This window comes from Melospiza melodia, chromosome Z (assembly GCF_035770615.1).
Source record: "Melospiza melodia melodia isolate bMelMel2 chromosome Z, bMelMel2.pri, whole genome shotgun sequence".
Lineage (NCBI taxonomy): Eukaryota > Metazoa > Chordata > Aves > Passeriformes > Passerellidae > Melospiza > Melospiza melodia.
The window spans coordinates 11,937,853-11,956,801 of NC_086226.1; the positions used below are offsets into that span (position 1 = coordinate 11,937,853).

The 18,949-nt window shown below is 36.9% G+C and overlaps 1 protein-coding gene across 9 annotated transcripts in view; it reads right to left on the reverse strand.

The window, feature by feature from the left end:
* CPLANE1 (ciliogenesis and planar polarity effector complex subunit 1) overlaps window positions 1–18,949 on the reverse strand; it is a 60,906-nt gene continuing 41,957 nt past the window's right edge. For 8 of the 9 annotated variants that reach the window (XM_063181317.1, XM_063181323.1, XM_063181325.1 and 5 more), the window contains 18 exons: window positions 18,552–18,681; window positions 17,660–17,714; window positions 16,468–16,572; window positions 15,878–15,970; window positions 15,120–15,232; window positions 14,658–14,865; window positions 14,141–14,382; window positions 12,694–12,787; window positions 11,907–12,074; window positions 10,451–10,481; window positions 9,106–9,264; window positions 8,092–8,257; window positions 6,280–6,341; window positions 5,691–5,855; window positions 4,235–4,347; window positions 3,822–3,905; window positions 2,365–2,534; window positions 1–1,958 (listed from right to left, as the gene is read on the reverse strand). In XM_063181317.1, the coding sequence (XP_063037387.1) occupies window positions 1,818–1,958; window positions 2,365–2,534; window positions 3,822–3,905; window positions 4,235–4,347; window positions 5,691–5,855; window positions 6,280–6,341; window positions 8,092–8,257; window positions 9,106–9,264; window positions 10,451–10,481; window positions 11,907–12,074; window positions 12,694–12,787; window positions 14,141–14,382; window positions 14,658–14,865; window positions 15,120–15,232; window positions 15,878–15,970; window positions 16,468–16,572; window positions 17,660–17,714; window positions 18,552–18,681 (2,299 nt within the window). In that variant the 3' untranslated portion in view covers window positions 1–1,817. The remainder of the gene's footprint in view (window positions 1,959–2,364; window positions 2,535–3,821; window positions 3,906–4,234; window positions 4,348–5,690; window positions 5,856–6,279; window positions 6,342–8,091; window positions 8,258–9,105; window positions 9,265–10,450; window positions 10,482–11,906; window positions 12,075–12,693; window positions 12,788–14,140; window positions 14,383–14,657; window positions 14,866–15,119; window positions 15,233–15,877; window positions 15,971–16,467; window positions 16,573–17,659; window positions 17,715–18,551; window positions 18,682–18,949) is intronic. The other variant, XM_063181321.1, reaches the window with a different exon arrangement.

Here is an 18,949-nt window from a genome sequence, read left to right on the forward strand (position 1 = left end):
TTGCAATGACATAACAGATTTTTATTTGCTTGATCCTCATAACTTCTATGACAGCAGAGCTTCTCAAGGGTTTTTTAATGTCTATTTCAAGATTTCTTTAAATTAAAATGACTGTCTGCTTCTCTAAGAAAAAGACCTTCTAAACAGTTTCCTTCTCTTCAGCCCTAAAAGGGGTATCGTAGAAGAGAAAGTGCAAAAGAATTTGAGTCCATGGAAGGAGCTTGGTTAAGAGGTGACTCTTGGTGATCTTCTCCCGTGTCCCAAGTGCTTTTTCTCACTGCTGTGGCTCTGCAGGAGCAGCTCTGCCTGCCCAGGGTGCGAGTTCAGTGCTGACATCCTGACTGGGAGGTCTTTGAAGCCTCCCCGCCCTTGTGTTAATGATTTGTGATGCTGTGGATCTGGAGCCACATCAAGAAAGCATTTCCTTTACCACTGTTAAAATGAAATGGACTGACTGCTTTCTCTTCTTTCTCACAGATGGTCGTGGGCGTAATGAGATTTCCACACTTGGCTAAACCATTTTTCCACCAGGAACAGAAAGTGCTTCCTGATGATTTGTTTGCTGCCACTCTAAAGAAACACAATCTTACACTTTAGGGAAAGTCACAGTTTCATGCTTCGACTGGCTCTTCAAAGGCACTGGCCCCTTTCACTTGAAGATGATCAAACCCAATCCTGAGCTTTGCATTCTGGTCAACTCAGTCAGAAAAGCTGATGCAGATTCTGAGGATTGCTAAAAAAATCATGGCCAGTTTGGACCCCTGAGCCTACAGGAACTGTCAGTTCTATCCTGGCACGTGTGTAATCCTGTAACAGTCTCCCTCTGAACTTTATTTTTTGATGCTTGCCAAGATGCATGTTCACTTGGAAACATGAAATTTTTAGGGTTTTTAACTATTACAGTTTGGGGTGACAGTAATTAACCACTGGAAATCAATACACCTTTGACTTCCATGAAAAATTTGTTTTTCTTCACTACAAAATAAAAACTACAGCTGTTGGGAAAAAGTCACCACAGCTGCATCTGTGGTGATGCAAAAGACATCACAACTGCTTGATGGTCACTGAGCACAGGGGAGATTTTTCCACAAACCCCTGGGGGTTGCTGGAGGAGCTCTAAACAGGAGGAACAATGATATTGTTTTTACCCCAGTAAGTACTTGCCCTTTGTGTCTCACTCTGCTGCCTGAATTTCCTAACAAAAGTCTATTTTTCATTTTCATTTCTGACTATTTGTACCTTTTTCTATCAATTACTCAAACTCTTCTAAACATTTCTCAAAACTACTGCAGGCTGGGTTTAAAGTATGACAGTAGTGCACATTTACACATACAGTTCTAGAGGTACACAGCAATAATTAATGGTGCTACATGTGTAAATCACTTATACCAGAAACAAATAAAATCACTTTTATTCAACCAGTTTATCACAACCCTTATGTTATAAAAATAACTTCATAGTATGTTAAATATTAAATACAAAACAGTTGTACACTGCTTTTAAAATAAAAGAACATTTTGTGTATTTTATATATGTTTCTTTATAAAGCAGCTGACCCAGACCCCAGTTTAAGGCTGTGGGTCTGCCTTTACCAACTATATTTAGCTCTTCTTGACCTGAAGACATATGGAAGGAAAACTACATTTTGAGGAATTCAGCTTCATTTAGGAAGGCTGGAAACAGTGAGAGTTTCCATGCTGCTTAAGAAGGAAACCAATGCAGGCCTCAATCCATTTTAAGTAGAACAATTACTAATTTTAAAAAACAAAACCCAAACACCAGCAACTGTTTGGAAGAGCACAGTGGCTTTGAACTATTCACTTGTCTTCCACATCTGCTATCATAGCCTCAACTGCATTCCAGTCCAGCTTGCTGAGGATGCTGCCTGTGCTTTCAGAAGCACTGTCAGTGCTGATGCTGCCCAGGGGAGAGAAGCTCATGGTGTGCACTGCAGAGGCCTGTTGGGGCAAGAGAGGATGAACTGAACATTGTGCTTCATTCATGGACAGCAGAAATTATCCCACTCTTTTAAAACATGTCCAAATTCAGTGATGTGTCTGATTATTCTGCAACAAATGCAATCTGTTTTCCTGTTAATGCCCTCCCACTGGTGTCTGTTGCTTGGGCAGGCAGTGCCTCTACAGTTGTTAAAAAGAACATTCAATTTCAAGGCTCACAAGAATGACTGCAATTCTAAAAAAAAAATAAATAACATGGTTCCCCTGAAGCCCCACAATTTATGCCTCTCTGTATCTATCTCACCCACATATTTTGAATAAAGAACCCCATTTTAAATAAAGCAGAAGTAAACAAAGAGTAAAGTGGCAAGAATCAAATAGTTTATAGAATAAGTAGGTACTCTACCTGAAACATGGAGTCATGAGTATCTTGAAGTATTCTTTGGATTTCATCAGGCACAGTCCAAGGACTCACCACGTCTCGATCAGTGTCAGGATCAACACTCTCTGTCTGAACTGCAGTGGCAACTCGAGGAGGCTTTTGTGCTGAGCTTCTGCTGACTCTGCACTCAGCAGCTGAGGAGAAAACATGCCAACCACAGCCCTGTAATACTTCTTGCACTTTTCATCCCAATCTCTTGAAACTCCTTCAACAATAGAAGCTTCAGGTTCTAGGAACTAAAGCTGTGTGTAAATCCTTGTGAAAACAGCAAGCTCTGTTACCTAGAACTGATGTGGGTTTATGGTGAGAAAAGGCTGCTGGTTCCTTCCAGCCTCCTGCTCTGAACTGCCTTCCCAGGGCAGAACACAAAGTGGAACAGGACTATCCTGATGGTGCCGTCCCCCACAGAAAGCACATTGCTTCCTTATTTGGCAGAGGACTAAACTAAATAAATTCTGAATTTGTGCCTCTTCAGAAGACATGGAACTTTGATGAAACCCTTAGCAGTGATGTGATATACTGGAAAAACAGATACAAGAAGGTGTCAGGAAATCAGAGAAAGATCGACCTGAATATAGAGTTTAAAAAGTGAATATATGGAATGGAGAAAAATTATTTTCCACATGAGTAGAAGCAGTTCAGGAAATGAGTCTTTCTGCTTATCATTACTTCTCTCAATTTCCTATACTGCCAGTCAAATGCATTGACCTTTGACTGTCCAAATTATGCCAATAGTATAATTCTGGTGTACAGCAGAATATAATCAGGCCGCAGTATTTCCTAAGTCTCAGACTGATTCACTTCTCATTCTTTGATCAGAAATTCTGCTGCTGTTAACAAGTACTTTATCTGTTAAAGAATTTGATTAGGAACAATCTTTTTTGGATCCAGACCTACAAAGACAAGCATGGGAAAAGTACCACTAAAATCCAAAGGGGATTATTTTGTTAAGCTTAGTCAAATTTTTCTGTGCTAACATGGAATTATGACAAAATTATATATTAGATTAATACTGTACAGAGGGATAACAAAGACAATTCCTATTACAAAGAGCTCAGAGATTCTGCAGCATAGAAGGGCAAGGGAGAGGCAGAATTCTTGTGACTTGGTCTGCAAGTAACTTTCTCTCTGTGGGTTTGAATTGAAAGATAAAAGATTCTGTCCCTCATGATTTCATAATATGTGTTTCAGCAGTTCACCAAAATCTAGCACACTTATTTCAGTAATCTTAAAACTGTGACCTGGCAAAAAACTATTCAGAAGGTAAACAGAGGTGGTTAAAATATTTCACAAGTTTCTAATTAAAATTATTTTTAAGTGGGAAAAAATAATGAATTTTATTCTTCTAAACTAATGCTGTATCTGCATCCTATTCCCCCCCTGTATTATGTAGCATTATGTCATTGTTCTGTGTAACTTACAGTGTCGGGGCTTAACAGGACCATTTGTAGCATTTCTCAGTCTTCTTCTGGAGGTACTTTTCTGAAGCAGCATACAGGCATTTCCTGTAAAGAGAAAGTAAGCATTTTCTTTTTTAAATGCTGATCAAATTTACTCAAAGATGGTTAGAAACTTTTATCTACAAATTTGCTGCCTGGATTACATGGTACTCTAGCTGTGGCAATTTAAACTACCTTGGATTTAAAGAGAAGTGATAAGAAAAGGTAACTCATCATTTAGCAAAACAATAGCAGCAGAATTGCAAAAGCCTTAAGACAGGAAACATCCAGGTTTATAAATCTGATTTTTTACACAGATATCCCTCCTAAAAATCCAGCAGTCACCTGAAGATCCTCTTCAGTATGTGCCTTCATTAAAAAAGTTCTGATCTTACCCCTGGACCGTGTGAAACCAAGAGCTGGGGTGAAAGGTTGAACTTTTTGACCAAAGCCAGGTTTGGCAGCAGTTCTGCTCCTTTCTGCCAGAACAGGACTGTTCAGATGCCCTCTGCAACGAGACAAAAATACCAACACAACAAAGCTTAAACACTTGATACTGTGTACCATATACCCTTCCTCCACACAGGTCAGACCTCACAGGCCATATTCAGAAGACGCATAAAAGCCAGAGAAATGACATTCAGCCCGGTGAGCTGAGGACCAGCATCACACACTGCTTGTGGGGTCAGTAAGCCTCACCAGAATCACAACTGCTGCAATCACAGTGAACACACATCAAACTGGCTTTACAGAGAGCCACCTTAGGTCCAACAAAACTTTTTAGTTGGTAGCTCCTGCCACTCCTAAGTGGATTCCTGCATGTTGTTCCTTAGCATGTCTGATTCTGGCTGGGCTGATGCACTTAAACTTCCCTTGGCCACACGCAGCAGGCTCTGCACAGCACTGACTACATTCAGTTTAATGTTATATGCTGGAACTGTAACAAAAAGAGAAGTTTTACTGTAGTGAAAAAGAGAAGCAGAAATATTAAATGACAGGATTACCCTGTAAGTACAAAGTTCTCCCTATTACCCTGTAAGTACAAAGTTCTCCTAAAGTTCTCGCCATATCTCTCCTATAAAAAGCAAAAAATTATATAAATAGGAAGAAAAACTACAATGCAATATACACCTGTATTAGATATATACACATGTAGCATTAATGCCATCAAACTGAGTAAATTAATCAGTTCATAACACTCAGATACCCTCATCTCCCCAAAAGGCAATAAGCAAAGTGTGAAAGTAAGAACAAGTAAAATCCTAAGTAATGAAAAATTAAGAAAGAGAACAAGTCTAGAGTTTGCACAGTAGAATTTTTATTTGCTTCTTGCTTGCTGTTAGATGCTCTTCAGGTCTATACTGCTGGTTATAGTCCAGTGGCACTCATAGAATCACTAAGGCTTCAGAGGACCTCCAAGATCAAGTACAACCTTTGATGGGATTACAAGCCTGTCAACCAGACCCTGGCCCTGATTTCCATGTCCAGTCACACCTCCAAGGGATGGTGACCCCACCACCTTCCTGGGCAGCCTGTTCCAGTGTTTAACCACCCTTACTGTAAAGGAACTGATGTGAGTATGGGTTAGAACACTGCTTACAGCCCCAGCTCCTGAGTTGGCTTATTCAGTGCTCCAAAAGGCATTTTTAAGGCTCCCTCCATGATTTGCAGTACTGGTTTTAACAAGCCTGGAGCAGGGACTTGAGAGTCTCTGATCCAGACAAATTGTATCTTTGATTCCACCAGCATATGACTTTTCTCTCAAGCTATTCCTGTCTAAACTTGCTACAAAATTTGGAGGGTAGTAAAGACACCAGTAGAACAGAGCAGGTTTAATGCTTAAAGTGTTACCCTGTACTAGATGCCACCTTCCTCCTTCTGTAAGCTTGAGCTGATCTTGTGCTGGACAAGGCCCTGTGATCACTCGCTGGAGATGCCACTGTTTCAGATAACATTTCATTCATCAGAGAAAGTGCATCAGATACTCTGATTCTGTGATGCTCAGACAGCAGGGCTCTGCAGAGAAATAATATTACACATTACCTCATGCAGTCACTCACTTCACTGCAGCTGGCTTGTGAGTCCTGTAAGGCTACATGAAGAACATTTTTTACAAGATTTCACAGAAAATATACTAAGCCTTTTAAGAGATCACTAGCAAAAAGTTAGAACAATTCTTACCAAAGGGTTTGAGACAATTAATGTTGGGGAAAGAAAACAAACAATGATATTTGGAAAGCAACAAATACAGTCAAAGGATAAAAATGTTCAGAATTTCCCTAAATGATAAAGAAAATGTGGATTATTCATGCTTTTGGTTAAATTTCATTAATATCTGAAGTTTCATAAGCAATAGAGTTAAAACGATCTCTACATATCTCTACATCTTCCTCAGGACTTGGAAACTAATATAAAAATAAGGATTTTAAAAGCAACTTACTTGTCTTTTTCTTCTTTCTTCTTCTGGAAGACTCTAATATCCTTTGAAGTAGGATAATGATGCTGTTTAAGAAAGTATAAAAATCTTTAATTAATTATGTACTGTGGTTGCATTCCAGTCTCTCACTCTCAAAATGTACTTACTTGACTTGAAAGTTACTGCTTAAGAAACTCTGAAAGCATATGGTCCAACCAGGAAAATATGAAAGCATATGGTCCAACCAAGAAATTCAAGTAAGATAGTCCCTATAACTTTCCATTCTCAAAAAACATACTAAAATCCTGCACATCTTCCATACCTCACATGCTTAAAATATTAACATTCCTAAGGAGATGTCCTCATGGTCAAGCTCAAAGTTTCAAATGGCCTCACCTCCAGTTTCCTAAAAATCAGTGGTGTTCCTAATAACTGATATATAAAGCAGAACAAGGTTGCACTTGGACCTGTGTTCACTAGAGTACAATTTGAAGTCTTTAATTCTAATTTAAGAAAAAAGCCCAAACCAATCCAGACCAAACCCAAACCATCCACTGAAAGCTGAAAATCCTCCACTAATGATTTCAGGAGAAAAGCCCATAGCAAAAGCATCAAGTGTATATTAATGGGCTGACAGGAAAGGGAGAGAAGGAGGACCCATTTTTCTTAAATCACTTCTCTCCACACATGTGCAGAAGAACACTGCAGTTCAATTGTTTAATCTTTTAGGGGAAATACTTTATTTCGCATAGATCTGTTACTCTTTCTGAAAGTGAATATAATTGAACTATTTAATCACAGGGAACTTGTGCATGTTACATATTTGCTGCTTGGGAGTTAAAACAAGTAGAGTTTCAGCCAGCGAGAATTTACAGCACATCCTGAATTCAACAAGTAGAAAGTGTAGGAATATATTTGGTGTTGTTAGGTCTCATCTCCTGTAATCCCAGAGCTTCCTGTAACTCAGCAGGGTCTTTTCAGGTCCTGAAGGCATCCAGATGGTAAATGCATATTTTAAGAGGAAACACCAATTGGAAAATGTCTTCTGAACCACTTTTGTATGGTTTTTCCTAAGTTTTCTATTATTTCCAGCACAGAAAAATTTCCAGATCAGGCCATAAATGTATTTTTACTAATAAAAATGTAAATTAAATGTAAAAAAAAATTAAAACGCAAAAATTAAATGTATTTCATTAAAATGTAAAAAGTTAATGTAATTAATTAAATGTAAATTAATTAAATTAAAATGTAAAAAAAAATTCTGAGAGTGGACTGTTCATTGAAATCAGCCTTCAACAAAATACATCGTAAGATACCTGACACATATGGCATATTCTAGCACCTCTGCTGATCCCTTATGATTTCTGCATGCACGCCTGTGTGGGTAAAGGCAGTGACAACTACCCTCAGTATCCTGCCATGTTGGTAAAGGATGCTGGCATATGAATGCCGCTTTTTAAATTCTCTGGGAGGCGTGTGGGAAGATGAAACAAGGTGTGAACATGTCTTAAGAACTGCTGTAGCTATCACTCCCTGGGAAACTCTCATCTCCAATCAGTGAATGTTGCAGCTGTATCCATCACTGTTGAGGATTACTCTGTAACAGCCACCTGCAGCCAGTGGTCACCCCTGCAGCCTCTGGAGAACGCTGGTGTATTTACTTACCTGACACAACTGTGACCAGCTTCCAGTAAAATAAAATCATACATGTAGAAACCCTACATCACAATAGGAAAAAAACCCCCCACCACTCCCAGCCTTTACATTATCTAACCTGAATAATCAACCCTTGTATAATAAGTAACAGTTACTCTTCAATACACCTGTTATTCTTACCACATTCTTTCTCAGGTTGAATGGATGATGTTCTTTCTGTCTTTGTTCATCTAGTTTCTTCAAGTATTCTTTCATTCTTTCCTTTTGCTTTCTTTTCATCCATGTTTGGATCTCTTTCCTTTCCTTTTCTGTTCTTTGAGAATGCCCAGAAGCAGAATCAAGGACCCTGAGGGCAGATGTGAACAGGAAATAATCTAGCACATCCTGTAAATTACAAACAATGGCAACTACATGACATAACAAAAAACATTGAAAACCCTTTAAAATCCTGACACAGCTGGAAGCATAAGTAATGAACAAGAGGGGAAATTTTCTTTTGCAAACTTTTACATAAAATCCTGGTAAACAAGTAATTTCCAAGACATTTCCTAAAACTATTCTTTTACTTGTCAGCTACATTCAGGTAATAGAACTAGAGCTTAAACTGGTGGGAACTGTGTCACTAATGCAGCAGACCAGTGACTTGAACAGCTGCATATTTCTGTCTTGTCAGCAATTGATATCACAAACTGCAGTAGGAAACAGCTGTCATTATGACTTCTCTCAGGAAAGAGCACAGCTGATTTTATAACTGACAGTCAGGAAGGTGTAGAAATCTCCAGCAGGGAGAGGAACATGACAAGCTGGAATCTGGGGCTCAAAGTTTCTGAAGCTGCTGTGCCACTGGCAGGAAATATCTGTTCTGTCTTTCAGAACTGCTTTAAAAGACCTGAAGGTCTGAACTGAATCTCCTCTATAAAACCAGTTGTATAAAACCAGTGCTCCAGCCTATACCTAGCAGAAGAAGGAACAAGCAAATAAGAAGGAGAGAATTTCAAAACCAGAATACTAGAAAACAATAAGTACATTTGACAATAATGACCAGTAGATTTGTGGCAATTACAAGCTCTAATACCAGTCCCATTAACACCAAACCACATACTTGCTCCCATTGTTTACAGGGTGTGGACCACACGAATAACCAGTGTTAAAATGATTGAAGCAATACACAACAAAAACCAGCCATGGTATTACCTAAAGGTTTTCTTAGCCTGTGTTCTTGCAAAGCCCAGCTCCAGCAGAGAGGTGTCACTTTCTAGCACACGATCATTCACCACATCAGTAACATCACTTGGACCAGTAATTTGCAGATCTTCTAAAGAGCTTGATGTTAGGTAGGAAAAACACCTGTTACTAAATTAAAGTAGAACATTCCTGTAAAAACAACAAGCTAAACCCCTTTCTTTCATACTTAAAACAACAATATCCAGGTTGTTTTACATAGAGCCTTTGGACTGAATATTCTTTCCCCACATCTCCACTGGGTTAGTACACTTGAGTGAGCTTTGATGAGGACAGAAGGAGCAAGACCTGATTGTCCCAACAGAGGGACAATCCCCAGCTGAAATACTTGAGCTCTGCTGTGGTGTGTGAACATGGCTGGCCCACAGGAGGCTGAGCCTGGCAGGCAGGAGCACCACAGGGTTTGTATTGCTGCCCATGAGGAGATAAGGTTATGAGGTGCTACCAGTTTCAGTGGTATCCAAATCTCAATGACCTTCTGAGCAAGAATCAGTGTCAGTGAGAGCACAGCTTCACCTACATTCTCTCAAATTCTTTCCTCTCTTTCAATCAGTTGGTCCCAGTAAAAAACAAATCTCATAATTTAGGACTGCTAGGCATCAGTGTCTGCTAAAGTTTTGCCTTACACCCATACTCCACCTTATATACTCACTTCCTAATCTACTTCATTCACAACAACTAGTTCCACTTAAAATACCAGAAAAATAGGATAAACCATTCAGTTTACAGCTATGCTTCAAGCAAAGCAATAAAGATGGGTAATGGAGCAGAATGACCAGGAAGAAAGGAAACCAGCTAATCTTTTCTACTGGATACAGAAGACTAACAGTAGCTAAAAGTGAAAATATATATGTCAGACCATTTTATTTTATGCATAGGCTCTTCCCAGTTTTGAAATCTTCCATCTGTTGCTTTATACTTTTCACACAGTAAGACTTTAAAAACCTTCTGATGATAGCTGGCCCTCATGGAAAGCTACCCACAGCAGCTGCATGTATTTTGCTGAAAAAGTGGTTTACAAATAGGAGAAATAACAAATGCACACAGACAAGAGCACCATCTACATTAACAGCTCCAATACCTTTAATTAGTAAAGAACTCTGAATGCTTCTAGAGCTTTTGCGTGAAGCAAATCTAACAGGCACCACCAAAGTCAGAATAAATGCCTGAAATTAGCTAACAAAAGGGATTTTATTCAGGTTGAAAATAAATTATTCAATTTTTATAAAGTGATGGTTCCACCCCGTCAGTCACCTTTTTGGTAAACTGTCAATAACACCAGTCTCAAAATACATACCCAGGACACAGATCTCTGCATATGTGAGAACCTGAAACAGAAACAATCCTTGTTAATAATACCCCTGCACTTTTACACACACTAATCATATGTATGTTAAACAGCCCGTAGGATAAAATATAGAAACATGTCAACAACAATTGATATTTGACAGTTGACATTAAAAATAAATTAATATGGTACATAAGCTTAAAAGCCTGTGAAACAATGCATCATTGACTGCCAGGTGAGCACAGAGGCTCCAGAGAGCATTAATTAACAGCTCCTGGCTTTTGCAGGTAGTTTTGCTGGAAGATATTGTCACTGTTCACAGTCTTCTGCCATGACCAACTAACTGGAAATAGTCTGTTCCAATTAATTATATAGTGTTTCTTGGAAAACTAATGATTGGCACTTACTTGAGAAATCCAGGTACTCAGAAGAAGCTTGGAATTCAGAAGATGCAACTGAAGAGCAGTATGGTTGTCTTGGAAGGAAGAGCACTGCTTCCTCTCCTAAACTAATCTCTCCATCTCAAAAAATTATAGTTGTAACTTAGTATCACCTATAGTTTTCTTAGCTTGGAAATAACAAGTTTATACTTAGAAAACTCTATTGCTCTTTTCAAAACTTAACTGTGTGTGTGTACTATTTGAGATTCACTAGTACTGTATACAGACACAGGAACCATGTTTTAAAACCTTTTAAGACAGACTGCTGTAAATGTGGCTATCAAATGCACATTCACATGTACAAAGCACATACCACTTTTGGGAGCCTGACTGCAAGAAATGCAGGCAATACACAGAGAAAACAATACAACTGCATTTTTAACCTCAGGCAACAGGCTGCTTGCAGAATGATTTTTTGTCCTCCTTTTAATGCTACTGTAGTCTTCATAATTGCCAAAATCATTTTACTCTCAGTTTTCAAAATGACTAGACTTCATAAAATGATGTTTTAAGACACAGACAGTAGTTACTGTACAGAGAAATAAACCCATTGATTTTGCCAATGTAGGCTGGATTTAATAGAGTGATCACCTCTCTAGACACAGGTAGATGACAGAGATGATCAAGACAGCTTTTGGAGGAAGCTTTAAGTGTTCTGTGATATCATAGTCATTTATATTCACTTAGGTGAATAAGTACAAATCAGCACAGTGATGGGTTTCAGAAACAGACCCAATGCTGACTATTTTCTTTCAATAACAGTGAATTTGAGTGCAAGTATGATTCAGTACTGAACTGTTTTCAAAACTTAGTGAAGCTGTTATGTCATATAACAAACTCATTATCACACAGCAATGAAGCCATTCTGAATAATGCAATCTAGAAAGACTCATGCCTGAATTTAATGAGCTCATTCGCATTATGTAACATTGTGTAACAGCCATGAGGAAGTGCTACAGCATAAAGAAAAGGTTTACTTATTTTTAAAAGATGCAAAGAGGAAAAATATACAATAAAGTTTATACCAGAAGGTGACTTCAGGCCACTGGGAAACTTAGAAGCCAAGGCTGAAGAAGCAGAAGAGTGTGCATCCACTGTAGTAGAACTGGGCATAGGATATTTCAAGTTTAAGCTCTCCTTTTGATCATCTATAACATCTTCAAAAATCATGCCCATCAAATGATCTTCTGATTCTATGGAAAAAACCAAAATTGTACTTAGTGCAGACCAATGGCGAATCCTCAAAATGCAGAAACTATCGTATATCTTGGTTAGTGGCATTTTAATTTATCTGTCACCTACACCAGCCTGGACCTGGATCTTCTGTGCCTCCCCACAGAAGGGCACCTCCTGGGCTGTGCTCTGTGAACCAGTCCTGCATACACAACGAAAATTACTGGACCAGGAGTTGCTCTGGATGAGTCTAAAGGACATCCTAAATATCGTCTTACGTATGATCACAGATATAGCCATGATTTGATTCCACCACTTGGCTTTGCATTAACTCCATAAGTGGATTAGACAATGTTCTTGGCACAGCCCAGTAGCTATAAGTAGGTACTACATAGTTATTTGTTAGATAAACAATAAATCATTCAATACCTCTGCTCTAGTAAAATGTTAAGCTGATGTAAGATTTTAATAAAACGAGGTAGACTGCCTACCTTTCATTTTATTTCTTTCTCTGGTATTTTTAATTTATATTTCAGTAACACCTTTAGGGATTGCAGTAAATGTCTGCGGTAACTAAAAGTTATTAAATATGCATATTCCATGGTAAATTTATTATCCTTCTGTTAACTGGACACATACCAGCACCAATGACTCCAGCAGCTTCAGAGACTGCAGGATGAGCACCAAGGTCTGAATCAGCAGCCACTTCAAAATCCTCTATCAGCTTCACTAACTGTAAGTGAAACCAAAAAACTAGGTAATGATACTTCCTTCAAGGTATTTCTGAGACTTACACCACACATACTTATGCAAAGTCTACTTTAAATATATTTTTCTTGTCAGAATCTTCTGAACTTCTGAATTTTAACGCAGTGTTCTGACTGAAAACAAACAAAAATGTTCAGGAATCAAAGTAGCTCAAGTAGATTAATTTCATGTAAGAATTACAATCTTCTGGATACTTACTCTGAGAAAAATACATATAAACTATTATTTGTTTGAACAGTTTTACTTCAACCAATCACATTATGCTTAAAGTAGCTGAAGTTCTCCAATATATATTTTATCTAAAACCCACAGATATTAAAAGACTTCCAACATCTTCATAAGTCTGAAGTTTCAAACTAGAAAATGAAAACTAAAACTAAGCTAGAGCGAGACATTTTACTGACCATTAGTCTCAAAAAGAACAAATCTCAAAACTGATACTTAATACATGAGAAATTGTTATAATAGGAATGACCAACAAGTATGAACTTTAAAAAAAGACCAAAAAAAGGGTTTTTCTTTAGGATTTGTCTAGATACCCAGAAGTTTTAAAACCCAGGTGCTATGAAATGCTGAAACAAATACAGGATATATCAAGATTTTTTTTTCCTACAGGCCTTTAAAAAAATCTGACTTAAGTAACAACCTTGATGAAGAATGTAAGTGATTAAATAATTCACCTGAGTGTAATAACTGTGTGTAAGTGACACAATGAGGTCTTTACATTTCTGTGAATCATAGAATACCATGAGTTAGAAGAGACCTAAAAAATCCATCACAGCCCAATTTTATTTTAATTACATATTCCAGGATTTATAAAGATGGCAAAAATGCAAGTATTTTATTAAACAAATTGGATCAGGTTCCAGAAATAGTCACAGAATATTTTGCAGAGGTAAAGCTGCAGAAGTCTTTGCCAAAAAAGGTCTCCTGCTCAGCCTGAACTCAGTTACACAGAAATTAAGTATGTTTTGCCCATTCATTAATAACATCACCATTCTGGCCAACATTTGATCCATTGTAAGCAACCATGTCACCCAACAGATTCAGCACTAAATATGAAAGAACACTGTATATACATATATATAAAATTTGTATTATAATATAGATAATATTTTGATATTATATATAATGTTACAAATATTATGGATAGATAGATAGATAGACAGACAGACAGACAGACAGATAGATAGACAGATATTATTCTCAATATCTTTCAAAAGATACTAAGCAGATTTGAGAACACATTGTTCCAAAATGGAAGTTTTGTCTTTAGCTGAAAATATAAACTGTTCAAATACCAACAATTAGCACTTACCATTTTGCTGTTTCTGAAATCCTGCTCCATATTTTCTACTATGTTCTCTAGTACACGTAATTGCATATCCATTTCCTTCTGCTTTGTGGAAAAGTATTCTTTTTCAATTAGTTTGAGTGGAAGCCCTGAAGAAGGAAGAGCTCCTCCATCTTCATGTGCTATGTTCCAAGTTACAATATCTGTAGCAGAATCTGACTTATCTGCCTTTTGCAATTTGTTTGACACATTCTTCTGCTGATCATCTTAAAATAAAATTTTTAAAAAAAGAATACACCAGTTTCGTTAAAAAGCCACAAGCACCCAAATACTGCACATAATTGTAAGGCATAAATGTGCCACACTTAATAGAGTGTTTTAGAAGGCAAGAATCAGTACAAAAGAAGTTATATGTATCAATGTTGATGTTTAAGACTAAAAAAAACATGAGGTTAATTGGGAAAAGGCTGCAGATTTTCTGTGGGAGTATTACAACAAAAGAGTATTGCTTTTTCTTGGATTTAAAACTGAAATGGTTTACCTTGCTTCTGAAGAGCTCCAGGTGGAACTGGTGGAACTGCATTAGTAACAGAAGCTGCTGTGTGATGAAGTTTTGCAGTAGATGGAATTTCAAGCTTCTCATTCTGCTGTTCAGCAGCTATCTCTTCTGCAGACTCAGGTTTCATGGGCAAATTGCTAAGGATGTCACTGTCTTCAATGTCAATCACACTGATATATTCCTGTTTATGCTAAACAACAAGATAATGAAGAATTATACAGTATGCGTTTTGAATGAGCTGCTTATAGTGCATTGTTCACCATTTCCTGTGTTTACCTCTTGACATTTGTAGATGAAAGGCTTTTTTGTTTTGGGAACAAATTAAATACAATCTTCCCTACCACACCACACAACTGACTCATGCAGACACAAAGAACCCAAATTCATGAAGACAAACAGTATACTTAAAATGCATTTAAGCCACATGAACACTAGATCACTAACCAAATCAGGTGCATCTGACAGAAGGGATGGTAAAGGTTTCTCCTTCACCTCAGTGGGGAAACTCGGGTTTAAATACATGTCTGGCAGTAGTATCTCAGAGGAACTGGATGATTCTACAAGGAAATAATAATAGTCAGTATTATATTTACAGAAAAAGCCACAAAAACTTCAGACTATTAAGAAACAGCTCTGCATTCTCTAGAAGATAAGAAAAGCTTTGACTAAGCTGCCATCTAGATTGCTATTAATATCTAAGTCCCTCCTACTTAGGTAAAAAAAAAATCTGCATCTGCACTTAATCCAAAGAAATTAGATTACTCAGATAGAAACCTCTAATAAAACTATCTGCAAATGAGTCATGGGATGTAGTAAAATTATCTTCAAATAAAAAAAACATTGTTGAATTTCACAATAATGGAAAAATTAGTATGCTCTCTTGCTACCACAGGAAAATAGTTGGGTACTGAAATCTATGTAATTTATTGATGAAACAATGCCACTGCAGCTCAATTTCATGTGATCTGTTATAACATCTCACTGATCAATTCATTTGGTCTACATTACAATAAATCTAAAGATTAAATGGGTACTAAAATCAAGCTAAAATCCACAAAATGAGGATTGGGTTTCAGAAAGTCAGATAAATGAGCATGTTATTCGCACCCTGCATTAAGCTGTCTCAGGTAGAAAACCCATGTTAGAACACTTTTATAGACTTCCCAAACAACAAATGAAGTGGAGAAAGATTGCAGCCACACCTGATACAGGAACAGATGTAACCAGCTCGTTTTCTTGAACTGTGGAAACCTCAATTCCACCACTGATTCCATGATCCTGATGTGATTTGAGCTCTTGATTGGAAAAAAAAAGAGACCAGAATGTATGAGTTTACATAAAGAAAAGACACCAATGGCATTATCTGAGTGTACCTTTCTGATTTGCCAGTTCACAAAGAAAAGTAGGGGAAGAGGAAAGGAAGCAATTTCAGTCAAGTGTGAAACATTGTCTAAAATGTTTCAGAAACAATGTCTAAAATGTTAGATAAAGTCAAGTTAAATTAAAACAAGCTTTCAGAAAAAGTTTCAGCAGAACTGACTTACAGAAAGCATGAAGAGACTCTTACATAATTGTGTCAGTAATATTTTTAATTATAATTATTTTAACTACTGCTTTATAATTTATATTCCGTTTTTTTCTAGTTTAATTCTTTTAGAAACAAGAAAACTGCACAAAAACCTGCTTTCTCTTTACAAACTTGCTGCATTTTGAAAACTGATCAAATAGCACAACTAATCAAGATCAACACCAGAAACAGCTGGTTTCTGTAGATTACCTGTGTAGCACTTACCGGGACAAGTATTTGTACTTGCATCTTGAGTTTCTGCTGGCTTTTTTCCAAGAGAAGCCAAATAATGTAGATCTGCTGAGGTAATACTTTCTTTATCCATTGCATCTAAAATGTGATAATACAAAATAGGTGTCTATTACTGATTAAAAAAATTGACATATTTGAAAGCAATTATACTAACTCATAACTATGGGCTCCAACATTTTCTTACTTGTATTTATGACAGATAATTTTCACTTGTCTCTAAGCATACCTCAAAAATTACTCCAAGAAAAGTTCATGCTACCAATTTTATGTGAATAAACAACTGACACAATGTTACACTGAATTACAACCAAGATTCAGTTTAGATATGTGAATTTAAATTAAATATTTTAATATGCTGAACAGTAACAGTCTGTTTCACATTCTAAAAGGAGGGGAGGAATATTTATGATATGTATGTCTTCATTTCTCTATTGTTGTTTCTACAAAGTTTGCATTTAAGGTCAAATTTCAGAGAATGAACTGCATTTTGTCCTGTGACAGAACTGAATATTGTCATGAATTAACATATTATACAAAGAAGGAAATCTTTCCACAGGCCTGGTCTTCATATGGCAGGCTAGAAACACTGCATGTATTAAGTTTCTTTTACAAGAGACCTAAATTTTATGTAATTAGAATATGCAGGCAAATAATGTTGGAATAATATATTTTTAAAATACATTAAAAATTTAGGATTGGAAATGTTTACAGAATTATTTTGATTAATCACATGACCAGAAGTCACTGTCAACCACAGGTAATTACCTTGACATACTAGTATTATTTCATTAACTCTATTGTTTATAAACATAAATACAAGATTGTCACTCATTTTGAAGAAAAATTAAAATACTTCTAAAATTTTTGTGAAAACTATTCTGACTCTTCAGATAATTTGCACAAGATTTTAAATTTGCCTGCACCTCTCTTCATACCAATCCCCAAAAAAACGAGTGTCTCCCAAAAATTCTGGATCTGGACAGCTGCTGTACATCCTGAATGGTCTGGGGAAAGATCCCATAAGACAGAAAGCTCTACTGACCACAAAGCACATTATCCTAGTTTTTAACATGGAGATTATTGTAGAGTTTTACTGTGAATTCTAACACACTAATGTTCCATGATTTTTTTAAGTACTCAAAACATTAAAAAGACTTGTACTTGCCCATTGACATGAAAAAACCATCTTGAACGTAAGATGTCAATTTTGGTTTGCGATCCTAATATAAGCAAAAAAAAAGAATTCTCTTTAAAAATTAGTTCCAGTGCAGAGTAAAGGCTTTCTTGGTGATGTTAACTATCCAATATACCTCACATGAGTAATGATTTGGGAAAAAAAAAGAAATAACAGTCACTTACTCAACGCCTGTTTTAATTCCTCTGATCTATTCCAACTTAGTGGAATTTACTGACTATGTAACATTCTCTTAGGTACCTAAGGGTGACATGCAGTAACATAAATTCCTTATTCCTCTTTGAGTCTATCCTACCCCTGCTGAACCCTGAACATCTCCAGGTTTGGTGAGGACCTGCTTAACTCCAGCTGCTGTGCTGCCGTTAAGTCTCAGAGAAAAAGATATCAAAAAGGCCTAATCAAAACCTAGCTTGATCAAGGCTTTCTTTTTTCAGAGTCTGGACTGAGACAAAACTGAGATTCCAATGCTGCACATCCTTACTCTTGTATTGTCATACATCCAGGCCTACATGGAAAGAATAATGCCTGGGTCACCTGCCTGGGTCACTTTGTCACTACTAGGAATTTTTTTTTCATTTTTAACATTTTTATAGGTATTTACTACAAATGTACATGCAGACTTATATCCTATCAAAACAAGTTCACATTCCAGAAAAAAACCCAGCAATCCTGGAATCTTTTATAAAAATCGGTCTCTAGTTTAGAGAAAATGCAAGTATATGAATCAAAAATATGCATACTGCTTGTAGGCTGGAGCCTGGAAGAGAAGTGTATTATTGTTTGATTTTTATTTTTCTCCTTTATTTTCTGCTAATACGTGAATGGAAAAGATAACAGCTAAGAAAAATACGTAATTCTATACCCCAGTGTCTGATTCAGTAGGCACTGCTGTGTCACTAATACTGATGATGGAGGCATCTGGACAGAAGGACACACTTGGTTTCTTCTTTTCCTCCTTCTCTTTCAGTTGCTTCTTACTACGCCTCTTTTTACTGTCAACATATTAATGACAGGTAAAGAGTAAGTGCTCTGAAATAATTACAATACCTATCGTTGTTTTCTAGGAAAGATTACTATTAAGAAATAAACACTGAAATAAAGATTGGAAAAAATCAATATCTGCTGCATATAGATCAGTTCAAATCACAATTTCTGCCTGCTTGAAAACTACTTGAAAATGTTGTAAGAACCGATAGAAATACCAGCAATTACACTAAAATCTATGAATTGTCTTATAGGCTACTATTAAATATAACAAAC